The 14,155-nt window shown below is 55.2% G+C and overlaps 1 protein-coding gene and 1 pseudogene across 4 annotated transcripts; both read right to left on the bottom strand.

Annotated features, from left to right (window-relative positions):
- Window positions 1-207: 207 nt before the first annotated feature.
- Window positions 208-9,495, bottom strand: IL34 (interleukin 34). 4 transcript variants are annotated; one of them, XM_047710869.1, is made up of 6 exons: window positions 9,363-9,495; window positions 4,661-4,794; window positions 3,786-3,863; window positions 3,318-3,479; window positions 1,099-1,234; window positions 208-861 (listed from the first exon to the last, which is right to left on the bottom strand). In XM_047710869.1, exons 1-6 carry the CDS (start codon window positions 9,388-9,390, stop codon window positions 689-691), a joined length of 711 nt encoding a protein of 236 aa, XP_047566825.1. In that variant the 5' UTR covers window positions 9,391-9,495; the 3' UTR covers window positions 208-688. The 4 variants fall into 4 exon arrangements, with proteins under 4 accessions (XP_047566825.1, XP_047566823.1, XP_047566822.1 ...); XM_047710867.1 differs by lacking the exon at window positions 9,363-9,495 and adding an exon at window positions 8,636-9,082 and having other exon boundaries at window positions 3,318-3,476; XM_047710866.1 differs by lacking the exon at window positions 9,363-9,495 and adding an exon at window positions 8,636-9,052.
- A 3,110-nt stretch (window positions 9,496-12,605) lies between these two features.
- LOC125089062 (dnaJ homolog subfamily C member 7-like) lies at window positions 12,606-13,852 on the bottom strand (annotated as a pseudogene).
- Window positions 13,853-14,155: the final 303 nt, after the last annotated feature.

Genomic DNA, 14,155 nt, shown 5'->3' with positions numbered 1-14,155 from the left:
GGCAGGTGTGGAAGGAACTCAGGCCCTCAAAGACCATTTCCAGGCCTCCAGGCTAAGGCTTCATCCATTCCAAATCCAAATCTTGAGACCCAGGTCCCAGGGCCCGACCAGCCCACCTGTCTCCTGAGTCCTGGAACTGGAACATGGAGGCCGCAGAGGGGCTCTCAGGCCTCTGGGGTTCATCTTTGCAGATGCAAACCAAACCGAAACAAAACAAGCAAGTGTTTAATAGAAAATATAAGGAACTGGAAGAGCATCCACTGTGGCAAGACGGGGTGTGTGGCCCGGCCCCCTCCCTCCCCATGCTCGCCCGCCTGCCCGGCACAGTTCTCGCCTCTGCAGGCCACAGGAGACACTCGGCAACGCCCCCAGGCCCAGTAGGCAGCCCAGGTGGTGCAGGAAGAGGAGAGACCTCTGTACCCCTTCAGGTACCCCCAGACCCCCGCTGCCCTAGGGGAGACCAGGTGAGGTACAGAATGCGGGGAGCTGAGCCCTTCTCAGGCACAGAATCCCCTCAAAGGAAAAACACTCTCCTGGGGGTTCCTCTCAAGGCGGGTAGGGGGCTCCACACCACGGCCCAGAGAAGTCTCAGGTTCAACCGAACTGTGGAAGCACCTCGAGCTTTCCCATATAAGTCACCACACGGGCCTCTCGGGGCAAGAGGTCTCTGCCTGTGCCCTCAGCAGTTTCACTGAGCCGGGGGTCTGATCTCGGATCCTGGGAAGCGAGGGAGGGAGGTAGGGGGCCGCTGGGACAGAGGGTAGGTCTGGGCAGCCGCACACTGCGATGAGGGCTCCGGGCTGTGGGGCTGAGGGCTTGGCACCTCACAATCCTGCCAGTTTAGGACAGAACTTTGTTTACCTGCAGGAGACATGGGGGGGGGAACAAAAAAGACTGCAGGAGTGGTCAACAGCCCTCTCCGTCCCCAGCCCACGCCACATTGTTCTCATCCCCATACCCGGGGCTCCTCTTGGCTTGCAGAAGTGCCTTATAGCCCCGGGGAGTGGAGGGCAAGCCCAGGAGAGCCCTGGCTCTGCTCAGTGACCCGAGCTCAGAAACCTGGGGTCCAGCCCCCAGCCCCAGCCCCTTGTTCCTTACAGCACGAACAGTACAACAGTTCCATGACCCGGAAGCAGTTGTCCAGGAGGGCTTTGGGTCGCACCAGCTTCAGGCTTAGCCTCGGGGCACTCAGGAGTGACACTGTTGCGTCCACCTTGGGGCCGACCTCCACATCCTGGAAGGGAGGAGGCCCTCAGGACCATGGGTACCACCGCCCCAACCCCAGGGAAGAGGCAGGGCCACATCCCAGGAGAACCCTGGAAACTGCCCTGCTTGGAGCTGCTCTAGCCCCGGAGGAAGGGGACTAACGGTGACCAGAAGGCCAATGGGTAACTTCTCTATTGCTTCCTGCAGGCGACAAGGTACCTCGACACCCTTCACCCAAGCCCCACACAGAGGCTCCTGTTTTTCCATCTTTGGAAAAATGACTGCAGGAAGCAGTCCGGGATGGGGGAAAGTAGGGGACATCCCTGCTGTCCCAGCCCAGGCCTGGCCACCAGCTCATAAGGAAGGGGTCCTGGGTCCGGGAGACTGTCCAGGATTCAAAGATCTGCACTGCCTGCAGGGAACAAGACAAGGGACCCTCATGAGGACACCTGGCTGCCAGGCATACTGGCCCGGCCAGTCTCCGGCTCCAAGCTCAGGGTGCTTCTGTCCACCGTATGCAACGACAGGGAACACTGGGGAGCAGGCAGGCACACCCGGGGACGGAACAGGGGGCCAGAGCTGGTACAGGGGACATGGCCTAGAATGGAGATGCAGGGCCTGAGCCTGGGAAAGACCGTCCTCAAGGTAGTATACTGGGTTGAATTGCCCCTCCCCCAACCTCCCCCTCCAAAAAAACTATGTCCAACCCTGGGACCTGTGACCATGACCGTATTTGGGAACAGGACGTTTGCAGATATAATTAAGGATCTCCAGATGAGATCAGTATGAATGTAGGGTAGGCCCTAAATCCAGTGCCTGGCGGCCTTGTAAGAGGGGGGCACCCGAGGGAAGGGCCACGTGAAGGACATGTGGCCACAAGCCGACAGCAGTAGCGGCCAGCAGAGGCAGGGAAGAGGCAGGAAGTGTCCCTCCTCCCCAGAACCTTTAGAGAGAGCATAGCCTTGCTGCCACCCTGAGTGCAGGGTTTCTGGCCCCAGGCCTGTGGCAGGAGAACTTCTGTATTATTCCACCAGTTAGCAGTCCTGTTCACAGCAACTCAAAAAAAAAACAGTCTACAAAGGCTTTGAAAGAGCAGTGAGCGTGGCAGGAGAGAGGAGGCGCCCATCCCCATGGCCCAGTCCCTGGCAGGAAGAGCAGACTACCCACTGGATGCTGGGCATATTCGGAGCGGGGCACAGACCCTTAACTCCATGAGAATGAAGACGTACTTAGAGCCAGTTAAATGTGAACAACCTGGGGGGCCCGGGCCCCCAGCCTCAGCCCGCCCCCAACCTCCTCCACAGCTCCCAAGAGCTCAGAGTCGGGGCTCTCTCGAGGAAAACCAAGGATGCAAAACTGTCTCTTCAGGTCAGCTCCAACTAATGCTGCCCACGGGCACCGGAGAGCCACCGAGGAGACCACTGGGCCTCCGAGCCTCCGCCCAAACCAGAGCCTCCCCAGAACTCCCAGCAGGCGTGGGCTCCTAAATTCCAGGGTCCCCCGCAGCTCCCAGCTCTGGCTGGGCAGCAGGTGGGGCTCCCGGGGCAGGCTCCTACTTGGGGACTAGGGCAAAATGGGGGTGGAGGGGAGGGGTCCCACAGCACACCCACGGCCTGCAGGGGCTCACACTGATTCTGCGACCCTAGGCTGCCGGCTTTATAGAGGCCTCATATCAACCCTGCCAGGCAGGCCATGATCGGGAACCTTGTTATGACATCAAGCCCATAGTTGACTTTGCGCTGTACGAGCTGTGGACTTTAACAAACGTAGGATATCACGTATCCACCTTTACAAATAAGCACATCCTTACCCTAAAACCTGTGTTCATTGCTCTTCCTCTTCGTGCTTCCTCTCCTCTCCCCCAAGAGGAGCCTCCACAAACAAAGCCAGAGGGATTGAGGACTTGGCCAAGATCCCAGGTCAAGAGAGAGCCTCTCCTGCCCCCAGCCAAGGCCACCCACCGGGCACTGGCCCTGTCTTCCTCTCTCATTTCTCCCACGCCCTTTAGGACACGCTGAAACTTTCCACGTGTTCACACCTCAGCCATCCCTGGCCACCACCCATGCGCGCATGCGCGTCCCCCGCCCCGCAGGCAGCTGGGCGCCGCTCACCGTGAGGCTCTGCTGCACGTCCAGCAGCAGCGTGCGGACCTCCTCCAGGTACTTCCAGGACGGGTGGCCCTCGAGCAGCACGTCCTGCACCGACTCCGTAGCGCTGAGGCTCACCCAGACCCACAGGTACCGCAGCTCCCGCTGGCTGACCCGCGCCCTCTGCTGCGGGGACAGGAGAGATCACTGAGGCCAGCAGACATGTGCCTCCGGGCCCGCCCTGCCACTGCTCTGATCACCCCCCACCCCACGCGGCCCCACGAAGGGAGCAGAGCACAGGCAGCCATGGTAAACAAGGAGCAGCCTCGGGGCCTCAGCCAAGGGCAGGCTTGGTCCCAGAGCTGGGAAAGGCCCCTCGCAGCAGGACCTGCCAAGACCAATGTGCTTCTCAGGCTGGATCCATGGGGTGTCCCAGGAGGCGGGGGTCTCCTCGCCCAGGAGGGGGTCTCCCAGCCCAGGAGGGGTTCTCACCAGCCTGGTGATGTTGGCCACTCTGAGCACCCCCTCATAAGGCACGCTGACCCTGTAGTTGATGGGGAAGTAGTGTTTCTGGGGAAGTACAAGAACAAACCATGAGGTCAGAGTCAGAAATGGCTCAGACAGGCTCCCCCCGCTCCCAGACAATCTGCTGTAGGAGGAGAGGGCCAAGGACCAGCCCGCTGATGGCAGCGGTGGCCTTTGAGAGAGAAGGAGCCCTCCGCTCTCCCCTGGGGTAACGACAGCTCTCCTTCCTCTGGGACACAGGGGAGGCTGAGACAAAGTGTGGAGTTCCTATGATGGCAGAAATTTTAGGCCAAGAAGTGGTTGGAGGACCTAGTACGCCCAAGAGTACTATATTTCTTAGAGGTGAGGAAAACTAGCTCAAGTAAGATGATCTAAACTTCTTATGGTGCCAGCTGCAGAGCTCTGCCGGATACTGAGCTGTACACTTAAACTGCTGAGCCATACACTTAAACGGGTGAATAGTGTGGTATGTGAATGACATCTAGTAAAGCTGTCAAGGAGAAAAGAAAAAAGACAGACTTTTAGAGCCACAGTGACAGGTCCTTATCTATCTGCCCTGCCAGTAAGTGCCTGGGACTCCCGCAAGGCTTCCTGGAATCCACTCGTGAGTCACAGGGTGAGCGGCATGGGGAGAAAGGATCAAAGGTCAGATCAAGTAGCAGGGGTGAAGGGCCTGGGGGGACACCTGCAGGGGAGGGGACAGTCAGTGTGGAACCAGGCACACTGGTGCGTGCCGTGGAGAAAGAGGCCATGGGCTCAGGGCTGACACAGACCCACGGCGGGGCCCTCAAGGTCCTACACCCTGGGAGCCCGGGGGCTTGGGCAGGTGCCTACACAGTTACCATGTACTGAAGACGGTTCCTGTACTGTAGCTTGTCCCGCAGAAAGCCGGTAACCGCACACTCCTCGGTCTGTGTCAAGGGCCACATCTCCAAACCCTCGTTCCCCAAGGCCATGCCAAGGAGGATCCCGAGATCTGTGGACCGAACCCAACAGCAATACATGAGCACCCTGTGCCACACCCCCGCCACCTGGGTGTGCCCTCCCTTCTCCCGGCCATGGGAGAGGTGAGGGCGCAGAGCCCAGAGGACGCCCTCCCCTCCAGGGTCCAGGCTCAGGCAGCAAGGCCAGGTGAGCACGAGCAGTCCAGCTGGTGCACCCCTGCCCCCAGCAGGCAGAGTCCCCCCAGCAGTCACACCCTGAGGTTGGTGTCAAGTCTCCTCAGGGGGTAGGCACAACCTCCTTTCCAGGGCAGCCTTGACCCCCACCCCCTCGAGGGCTGGAGTGTCCTCAAAGCCTGGGTCTGCATTTGCATCTGGGGATTCAGGAGACACGGAGGCTCGTTCAACTCTGCAAATGACTCTAGGGTGACTGGGGCCATTTCCCTCCCTGCTGTAGCTGATCTTGACAACCCTCTAAGACGCACGAATCACTGTGGCCCTTCCAGGGTGCTCATGCTGGGGAAGCCTGCGACTCTAGCCTGCGACTCTCGGGCTGAGGCTTCTCCCCACCAGCCAACGGTCTGCCTTCGAACATTACCAGCTTTCACCACTTGGGGGGGTCACTGTGACTTCAAAAACAGGTTTTGTGATTTCCTGGACTCGAACACACTTAAAATATCGGAGAGTCTACAACAAATATGAAAACACTTCAGACTCATCAGAGCAGAAAGAAAACACAGATGGGCAGGAGACGTATCCCCCAAAAAACTCCCCAGTAAAGAGTAAAGAAATACATATTAAAACAATCAGATGCCATGTTTCACTTATCAAAAAGGAAAGTAGGGTTTTTTTCCATTTCATTTTCATAACACTTGGTGCTGGCAAAGTCGTGAGGCAGGTGCTCTTATCCTGGAAAGCATTTTGGCCATTTTTTAAATTGGTGGACTTAATAATGTCCACACCCGTTGACCTATTAAGCCTAAAAATTTTTCACATCCTTTGACCTGCTGGAGTGCCTGCGTTTTGCAGCGGGTTAAGCATCTGACTCTTGGTTTCAGCTCAGGCCCTGATCTCAGGGTTATGAGATCCAGCCCCACATTGGGCTCCGTACTCATCAGGGAGTCTATCTGGGACTCTCTCTCCCTCTGCCCCTCCCCGCCTCAAATAAATACTCTTTAAAAAAATTTTTGTAAATGTTCACATCCTTTGACCCATTGAATTCATTTCTAGGGATAAGCCTGAAGGAAAACAAGAAAGAGAGCCATCACCAAAAGACTTGTGGACAAAGAGTCCTGCTGCGGTATTCTCTCCCTAAGAATGACAATCTGTAAATGGCCCACATGTTCATTACCGAACGTCACCAATCAAAACCACCTTGTCAGAGAATGTTTACGCTTACTCCCTCCCTGGCCTGGGCCTGCTCCTGGCCACCTCTCCACCTTCTCAGTGCTGCCACCGGTCCTGGCTCTGGCTGGATCCTCCCCAGGAGTGCCCCACATGGCCCCAAGCCCATGTCCAGGATGTGCTGGCCCCACCAGCCCTTCCTCGCACAGCAGTCCGCCAACCGTATTTTTCAAGGTTGCAAATTTGCAACCCATCTTGCATTTCCTCTCTCTTGTCTCTTCCCAAGTGCTTGCACTGGATTTTGTACAAAAGACCAGATAAACACAAACCGAACCATTGCCGCTTCCTATCTTGTCTCTAAATCATGAAGCCCCTCAGCTTGGCACCACAGCAAACTGAGATCATTCCTGGTTTGCAGTTTTTGCTAACACTTTGCCTCTGCCCTGGGTATCCTCTCACATGGCAGACCTCTCTGAAGGTCTCACCGAGACTCCTCCCCCCAAGCCCCAACCAGGCTCTCCCCTGCCTGAACCAGCCCCCATAGTCTCGGTCTCTAGCACCATCTGTCTACCTCACTCATTGTCTTGACCAGACAAACTGGCCGCCAGTATGTGAGTCCATAATGCAGTCAGCCACAACATAGTCTTGTTTACTGAGCACTGTGGGGGTTCATCTTGAACAAGGGATGAGGAGCATGCATCCGAATTTTCTGTAAAGCTGGTTAAGGCCCAGAGCGTCTGAGTCAGGAAGTCTGGGGTGGGCCTGGAGAATCTGTATTTCTAGCAAGTTCCAAGCTGCTGCTGTTGATCTGGGGACTACACTTGAAGAACCACCGACCTCCAGAGACAGTTGCAAACTGGTGTCCCAAGGGCCACAGCTCAGTTCACAGAGATTTCACGTAAAAATCTGAATTTGCATCTTGTCTTTAAAATCAGTATCTCTGTCCACACTTGGCCTTCCTTCCCATGGGCCAGTCATCCTGAAGTCCCACCCTTGCTGCCCTCAGCCCTGTCCTGAGAGAAGTGGGCTCCTAGCAGGAACAAGTCAGAAAAAGCCATCCTGGCATGCATGGGCTGAGCCAGAAACCTTGTCCATGGGTCATCTGCCTTCCGCCAGACCCAGACTTCCTTTAGATCTGCAGACTGACCACCATCTCCAAATTTCAGCCCCTTTTCTGCTGTCTCCACCCCAAGAAACAGGCCAGCAACCAGTGACTCCATGGTCAGTGACAGCATGGCTGTAGCCTCACAGCAGCTCTGAACCCCAGAGAGCCCCACCGCCAGCGCACTCCTGACCTGGGAAGGGGGCCGCTCTTCACCCTCCAGGTCACCCGAAGGTCACCCTCCAGAAGGTAGACATCCCCAAGACAGAAGAGGAGGCTGAAGAAAAAGCGAGTGAGGAAGGAGCTCCCTTCTCAGATCCCTGGCTGGGAGGGGGAGGGGCAGCGCCTCTCCTGGGGACAGATCCTTGCGGAGGGACAAAGGGGGCTTGTCTACCACCCGCAGCAACCGAATCTGAACCTGCACAGAGGGCTGAACAGCATCCCCCCAAAATCCTTATTCACCCAGGCTTCAGATGTGACCTTATTAGGAAATGGGGTCTTTGGGGATTACATGAAGGCCCAACTTAAATCCAATGACCAAGTGTCCTCATAAGAAGTGGAGAGGACAGAGAGACATGCAGAAAGAGTCCAGAGGAGACCGACACAGACCAGAGCTATGGCACCCCAAACCACGGACTGCCAGCCACCACCAGAAGCAGGAAGAGGCAGAAAGGAGTCTCCCCAGAGCTCCGCAGGAGGCGTGGCCCTGTCCCCACCTTAATTTTAGACTTCTGGCCTCCACACCTGGGACAGAAGAAATTTCTGCTCTGTTCAGTCACCAAGTTTGTGGCAATTTGTTATGGCAGCCCATCCTTCTCCAGCACCCAGCCCCTCTACGAGCCCCCGACCTGCAGACCTCCCTGCCTCCCACCCCACAGCCCATCCCTGCCCCAGCGGGCAGTCAGCCTCCACCATGCCTTCTGCTCCCAGGGCCATCTCCAGAACAGACCCTCGTCACTTCCTGCCCACAAGGTCGCAGCAAGGCCAGCAAGTAGCACAGACTGATCTTCCGAAAGCAGAGTAACTTCCAGTCACAACCCCACTCCCAGATCTTGAACCTTCCAGGGCTCCCTGATGTCTCATGAACTGGCCTTTATGGCCTCCACCAGCTGAGCCCAAAACTGCTTTCCAGCCTGGCCTTTCATGGTCCCAAGGCTGAACCCTTACTCACGCTGTTCCCTCTACCTGAGACACTGTCCTCACCTTCCTACATCCACCTGTGTGAACACCGTCTGCTCAAGTAGCTCCTCACCACACCACTCTTCTTGCTCCTCGTGACCTGGAAGCTTCCAGAACACCTGGTCTGGGTCCTTCTGCCTGTTCTGCGTGTCCCGACCCTTTGCAGTATCCCTCCACAAGGGCCAGCCTGGACCCCTTGCGGGATCAAACCCCAGACCTCATCCATAAGGCACACAGCTCCCAGCGCCTACCTCGGCGCCAGGCATCGGGGAGAGGGGCACGAGCTAGCCCAGTCCTTGTTGCCATGGCAGTCACTCTCCAGTGGGCATGTGGGAGGCACCAGAAAAATGTGTTGAATTTGAGTCAATTCAATCGAAGCCTGGAGTCTGAAGGGATCTTGGTCTGGCCTCCCACCAACAGGCTTGAGAGGCTTCTAGACACGTTCTGTCCTCATTTCAACTTATTTTTCTTTTTACCAACAACACTGTTCTCTTTCTGCCCCTTAATTTTGTTCTGTCACGGAGGGAGGGGCGGAGGGAACAGGCTGCCTCCTCCAGCACCTGGTGGCACTTCTCCCACGGGTCTTGGGAGACACTTCCACAAGCTCCCGCCCCCGGCTGGCCACACCCAGGGAGACCAGAATTCCTCTCTGCCCCCACAGCCCGTGCACCCCAGCACCAGACAGCCTGAGAAGGTGCTGCTGCCCCTTGCACCCCATGCCTGCCCCATCCCCTTGACCACCCACTAACCATGCCCACCCAGCCCAGGACCTGGAGCCGCACTGCGGGTCTGAGCCGCGGTGGGCTACAGCCAGGGCAGAGAGCGGCCACCGGAGTCCCCAGGCTGTTAAGCTGGGAAGCATCTCAACTTCTCACCAGCAGGAATGGCCCGGTTGCCTTGGTTACACCAGAGCCCGGCTCTGGGCCAATGCCTCCCCGGGGCAGTCTCCACGGACACCCCCCCCACCCCGGTACTCACAGTGCAGCCCGGCGATTCCCCAGGACATGGTGGCGCGCTGTGTCCCCCAGAGAGCAGAGGCGGTGTCCCCGGCCGTGTGTGTCTCTCCACAAAGGCCCAAATGGGGCCTACATGGCCTCGGGTCAGCGAAGGTGCCCCAAGGCTGGGGAAGGGCTGGCCACAGAGGAGCTGCCCGGCAGGGGGCGGCAGGTGCTCCTGGGGCAGTGCCCGCCCTTATCTGCCTGGCCGTGCGGAGGGCAGCTGGGGGGCGGCGGCCGCGAGTCCCATGGCAGCTGGCGGGACCTGGCCCGAGACTCCGGCCTCGGGGTCTTCCTTCTCAAGCCGGAGGAGAGAGTCCCCAGCAGGCCCCTCGGAATCCGGGGCTGGGTTGTGCTTTCTCTGATTTCTCCGTCTGCAGCTGCTCAATGTGAAATCTGGCTCTGGAGGGAGAAAGGAGGAGAGAAACGGATTATGTAAGAGCAGGGCTGCCACTCAGACATCAGCCACGGGCACCGGGAGTCTGTGTGCGCGGCACCCCCAGCCCGGCCGGGGACCCCGGGGAGACTCCGGAGGCCGGCGACCCGGCTGCACGCGAGAAGGCACTTCAGAACGTCCCAAGGGCAGTGCTGGCCCAGGAGTGAGTTACAAGGACACCAGCTGACAGACACGGGCCTGAACAGAAGCAGGACCGAGCAAGGAATGGCTGCATGGGTTCAATCCGGGGAGCTTCCTGAAGGAGGTGAGGTTGCAAGCAGGTCAAGTACCTGAAGGACTCGGGCTGCCAGGAGGTGAAAACCGCAGCTCTCTGGGCAGTCTCCTCACGCACGAATCTCCCCGAAAGGCCTTCGGTCCCGAACCCCACCATACATCCCAGACCCCCAGGCCCTGACGGAGAAGCCAAGAAAGGAAGAAATGGGGTCGCAGCCGCCTTCACGCCACACCAGAGAGTCAGAAGTTGGGTGCCTTCTGTGGCTCTAGCCTTGGAGCCCCTCCAGAATGGAGCACATGTGGGAAAGCTGAGGGAGACACGGAGCAGAGTCGCCTGATGACCCGGGAGCTAGAGCCTTTGGGGTGACACGGAGGAAAGTAGGCCTTTTCCCGGCAAATGGGGCCAGACCAGTGGCCTGACAGCCATCTGCCTCAGAGAGTGGTCTTCCCCACACCTGAGAGGGCACCCCTGTCCCCCCCACCGCCTCTCTCACGGGAGAGGGAGAGGAGCTTGAGAACGTGCCTCTGCCACGCCACCCTCAGCTACCCCCCAGGCTGACAGCTGGCATTAGGAAGCTCACACAGGGGACAGGTATGTAAGATAGTATATGCTGGAATGTTCTGTGCAGTTCAGTTGTGAATGCGACATTTTAAAAAACTATAATCACGTTACTACTATTGCACATTCCCAAATCAAGAATTCCTGATATTGGGGCGCCTGGGTGGCTCAGTGGTTAAAGCCTCTGCCTTCGGCTCCGGTCATGATCTCAAGGTCCTGGGATCGAATCTCGAATCGGGCTCTCTGCTCAGTAGGGAGCCTGCCTCCTCCTGTCTCTCTCTGCCTGCCTCTCTGCCTACTTGTGATCTGTCAAATTTAAAAAAAAAAAAAAAAAAAAAAAAGAATTCTTGATATCATCAAATACAGAATCCAGGTTCAATTTTCCCTGATTGTTTTAAAAATATCTGTCTCTTGGGGCGCCTGGGTGGCTCAGTGAGTTAAGCCTCTGCCTTTGGCTCAGGTCACGATCTCAGGGTCCTGGGATTGAGCCCCGCATCGGGCTCCCTGCTCATTGGGGAGCCTGCTTCCCCCCACCCTGCCTGCCTCTCTGCCTACTTGTGATCTGTTAAATAAATAAAAATCTTTAAAAATAAAAATATCTGTCTCTTTTTTTTTTAAGTTTCTCTGATTGTATTGAGAGTCTAACAAGGTCCATTGATTGATGTGTCTCAATTTTTTTTTTAAAATATTAAGATAAACTTCACAGGCCATAAAATTTGCCATTTCCAAGTGTATAATTCCGTGGGATTCTTTTAGTAGATTCACAAAGTTGTACAACAATCACCTACAATCTACTTTCAGAACATTTTTTTAAAGATTTTATTTATTTATTTATTTGACAGACCAAGATCACAAGTAGAGAGGCAGGCAGAGAGAGGGGAAGCAGGCTCCCCACCGAGCAGAGAGCCTGATGCAGGGCTCGATTCCAGGACCCTGAGATCATGACCTGAGCTGAAAGCAGAGGCTTAACCCACAGAGCCACCCAGGCGCCCCTCAGAACATTTTCATCACCCCCAAAATAAACTGTATTCATTTGCAGTCTCTGTTATTTCTTCCCCCCATCCAGTCCCTGGCAAGCAACCTACAAATTTGCTTTCTGTCTCTATGGATTTGCTTCTTCTGGACATTTCTTATCAATGGAGTCACACAGTATGTGGTCCTTTAGGACTCGCTTCATTCACTTAGTGTAATGTTTTCAGGGTTCGTTCATCTCGTACTGTGTGATAAACTCAATGTGTCCCCCTAACTTCCTAGGTTGTACCCCTAGCCCCCGGTGTGGTGGGAGATGGGACTTTGGGGAGGTAATTAGGATTAGATGAGGCCACAAGGGTGGGGCCCCCATAATGGGATTCGTGACTTTATAAGAAGAGCCACTAGACAGAGAGCTTCCTTCTCTCTCTGCACGCCCCCTCCACCCCGCCCAGGGAAGAGGTCATGTGAGCACACGATGAGGCGATCACCTGCAGCCCACGGGGAGAGTCCACACCAGAGACAAGCCATGCTGGTCCCTGAGCTCGGACCTCCAGCCTCCAGAACTGTGAGCGAGTGCCCTTCTGTTCTTTAAGTACCCAATCCATCGCATTTTATTATGGCAGCCCAAACAGCCTAGGACATGGTACCTTTCAGCATTTCATTCCTTTTTTTTTTTTTAATTTGGAAAAAAAATTTTAAAGATTTCGATTTTAAGTCATTTCTATACCCAACATGGGGCTCAAACTCATGACCCTGAGATCAAGAGTCACATGCTCAGCTAACTGAGCCAGCCAGGTGCCCCACTTTTTTTTTTTTTGCCTTTTTAAATAAAGTTACACAGGAAAACAATAATTCGCAAGCTGTTTCCCTGTCCATCCCCTTCCCCACTCCCACGCCCCTACTTGGCGCCGGCCCCCTTTCCCTCACCCACTCACACAGACCCAGGCGATCCAACGGAAAAAGCCACGGTGCTCCGAGTACACAGAGATGAGGAGAGAGCAGGTGAGCTGTGTTCACATTCCAGGTCACACTGGGCAAATCCACACTCTCCGGGTTCTAGAGGGCTTCCTCTTGTTACCCAAAGTGAAAAAGTAAGTTCCCTGGACCAGATGCTTGTCCTCCTCATCCGCGTCCAGTCCAGTGTCAAAGTGAGTCTACTTCCCGGGATCGGGGAGGAGAGCAAAAGCTTTGCTGACTTCCTCGAACGTTCTCTCCTCCTCCTCCTCCACTTTAGCACTGGCTCCCCCTGGGCTGTCTGGATGGTGCTTCAAGGCTTGTTGCGGAGTTTTCTTGATCTTTGTCCTCAGAGCCATTCACGTCCACTCCCAGAACCTTGTAGTAGGCTTTCCTTCAGCTCCGGCTGCACAATGTTTTAGGAGCTGGCATGTTCTTATGTTTTCTCTGTCTGATACACTTTTCCGCAGTCCCGTCCTGCTTTTTGAAATTGTTCTGTATCCATGTAACACTGAGCTTTTCCCAAGGACGCTTTTAATTAAGTGGCCCCAAGCCTCACTGCATTTGTTTGTGCAAACTTCTCTTGCACCATCTAGTCTCCCGAGCCTGGAATGATCTATACCCCAGTTACAGCAGGGTTCGGCATTTGTTTTTATATTGTTGGGGGTCTGTCCCTGGGGCTTCTGTATGTAGCTCATAGGCCAGCTTGTCATTTCCTCCTTTAAATGCTTTATTCCCACCTTCTTTCTCTGCTTTAAGGGCTTTGGCATTTCTGTGAGCAAGGCAGCCACTTTTGTGGTCAGGAGTCACCTTGGAAGCCTGTGCAAAAAACTGAACTACTTTCTCAATGCAGTCTTCCTAATAATGACAGAGACCTCCTACACACAGAGCATGACCCGTAGTGGATGTCACCGGCCGCAGACTGTCCTTCTAGATAATGACCCAGCATGGCTAAATATTGTGCTTTGGTAATTTTGAAGCAACGGCAGATGGGGCAAACTCTAGGGCACCATCCATGCTGAAAACCACTTGCCAAAAATCCTGCTTCTCAGAATCGGTTTCTGTTCTTTTCTCATGCTCATATATATCCTATTGTGCCTGAACACTTTTGTGAGCCAGTTCTAGAGCTCTCTGGAAATGGTGACATGCCACCATGGCATTCCCTAGAAGTTGGGGGGCATTGGCCTTCCCATAGACGTCCCCAGGCAAAACTATCATTCAACCTCACTGCTATGTGTCTCCAAAAGCTTCCTGGAACTTTCTGAGCATCATCAAAATGCCGCTCAATTCTCACATAGCTAGCATTTTTAGGACACATATCTAGGTTTTATTTATTTAAGATTTTATTTATTTATTTGACAGAGGTCACAAGTAGGCAGAGAGGCGGGCAGAGAGAAAGGAAGGGAAGCAGGCTCCCTGCTGAGCAGAGAGCCCGATGTGGGGCTCGATCCCAGGACCCTGAGATCATGACCTGAGCTGGAGGCAGAGGCTTTAACCCACTGAGCCATCCAGGTGCCCCCATATCTAGGTTTTAGTACAATAATTATAAGCTTCACTATCATCTTTCTTGTCATAGTTTGCATTTCCTTTTTTCTTGAAAGACTTTGCTTCCCTCTTCACC

Source organism: Lutra lutra, chromosome 17 (assembly GCF_902655055.1).
Source record: "Lutra lutra chromosome 17, mLutLut1.2, whole genome shotgun sequence".
Taxonomy (NCBI): Eukaryota; Metazoa; Chordata; class Mammalia; order Carnivora; family Mustelidae; genus Lutra; species Lutra lutra.
The sequence above is the reverse complement of the archived record's forward strand: the minus strand, read 5'-3'. Positions and strand labels throughout refer to the sequence as shown.

What these genes read in the sequence shown, in the direction of transcription:
- IL34 (XM_047710866.1), bottom strand. Translation starts at nt 8,690, where the DNA reads ATGGCAACAAGGACTGGGCTAGCTCGTGCCCCTCTCCCCGATGCCTGG. An exon ending in CCCCGATGCCTGGCGCCGAG is followed by an intron (nt 4,795 to 8,635) that starts GTAGGCGCTGGG and finishes TTCGGTCCACAG; the next exon opens with ATCTCGGGATCCTCCTTGGC. An exon ending in TGGCCAACATCACCAGGCTG is followed by an intron (nt 3,480 to 3,785) that starts GTGAGAACCCCT and finishes CTGTCCCCGCAG; the next exon opens with CAGAGGGCGCGGGTCAGCCA.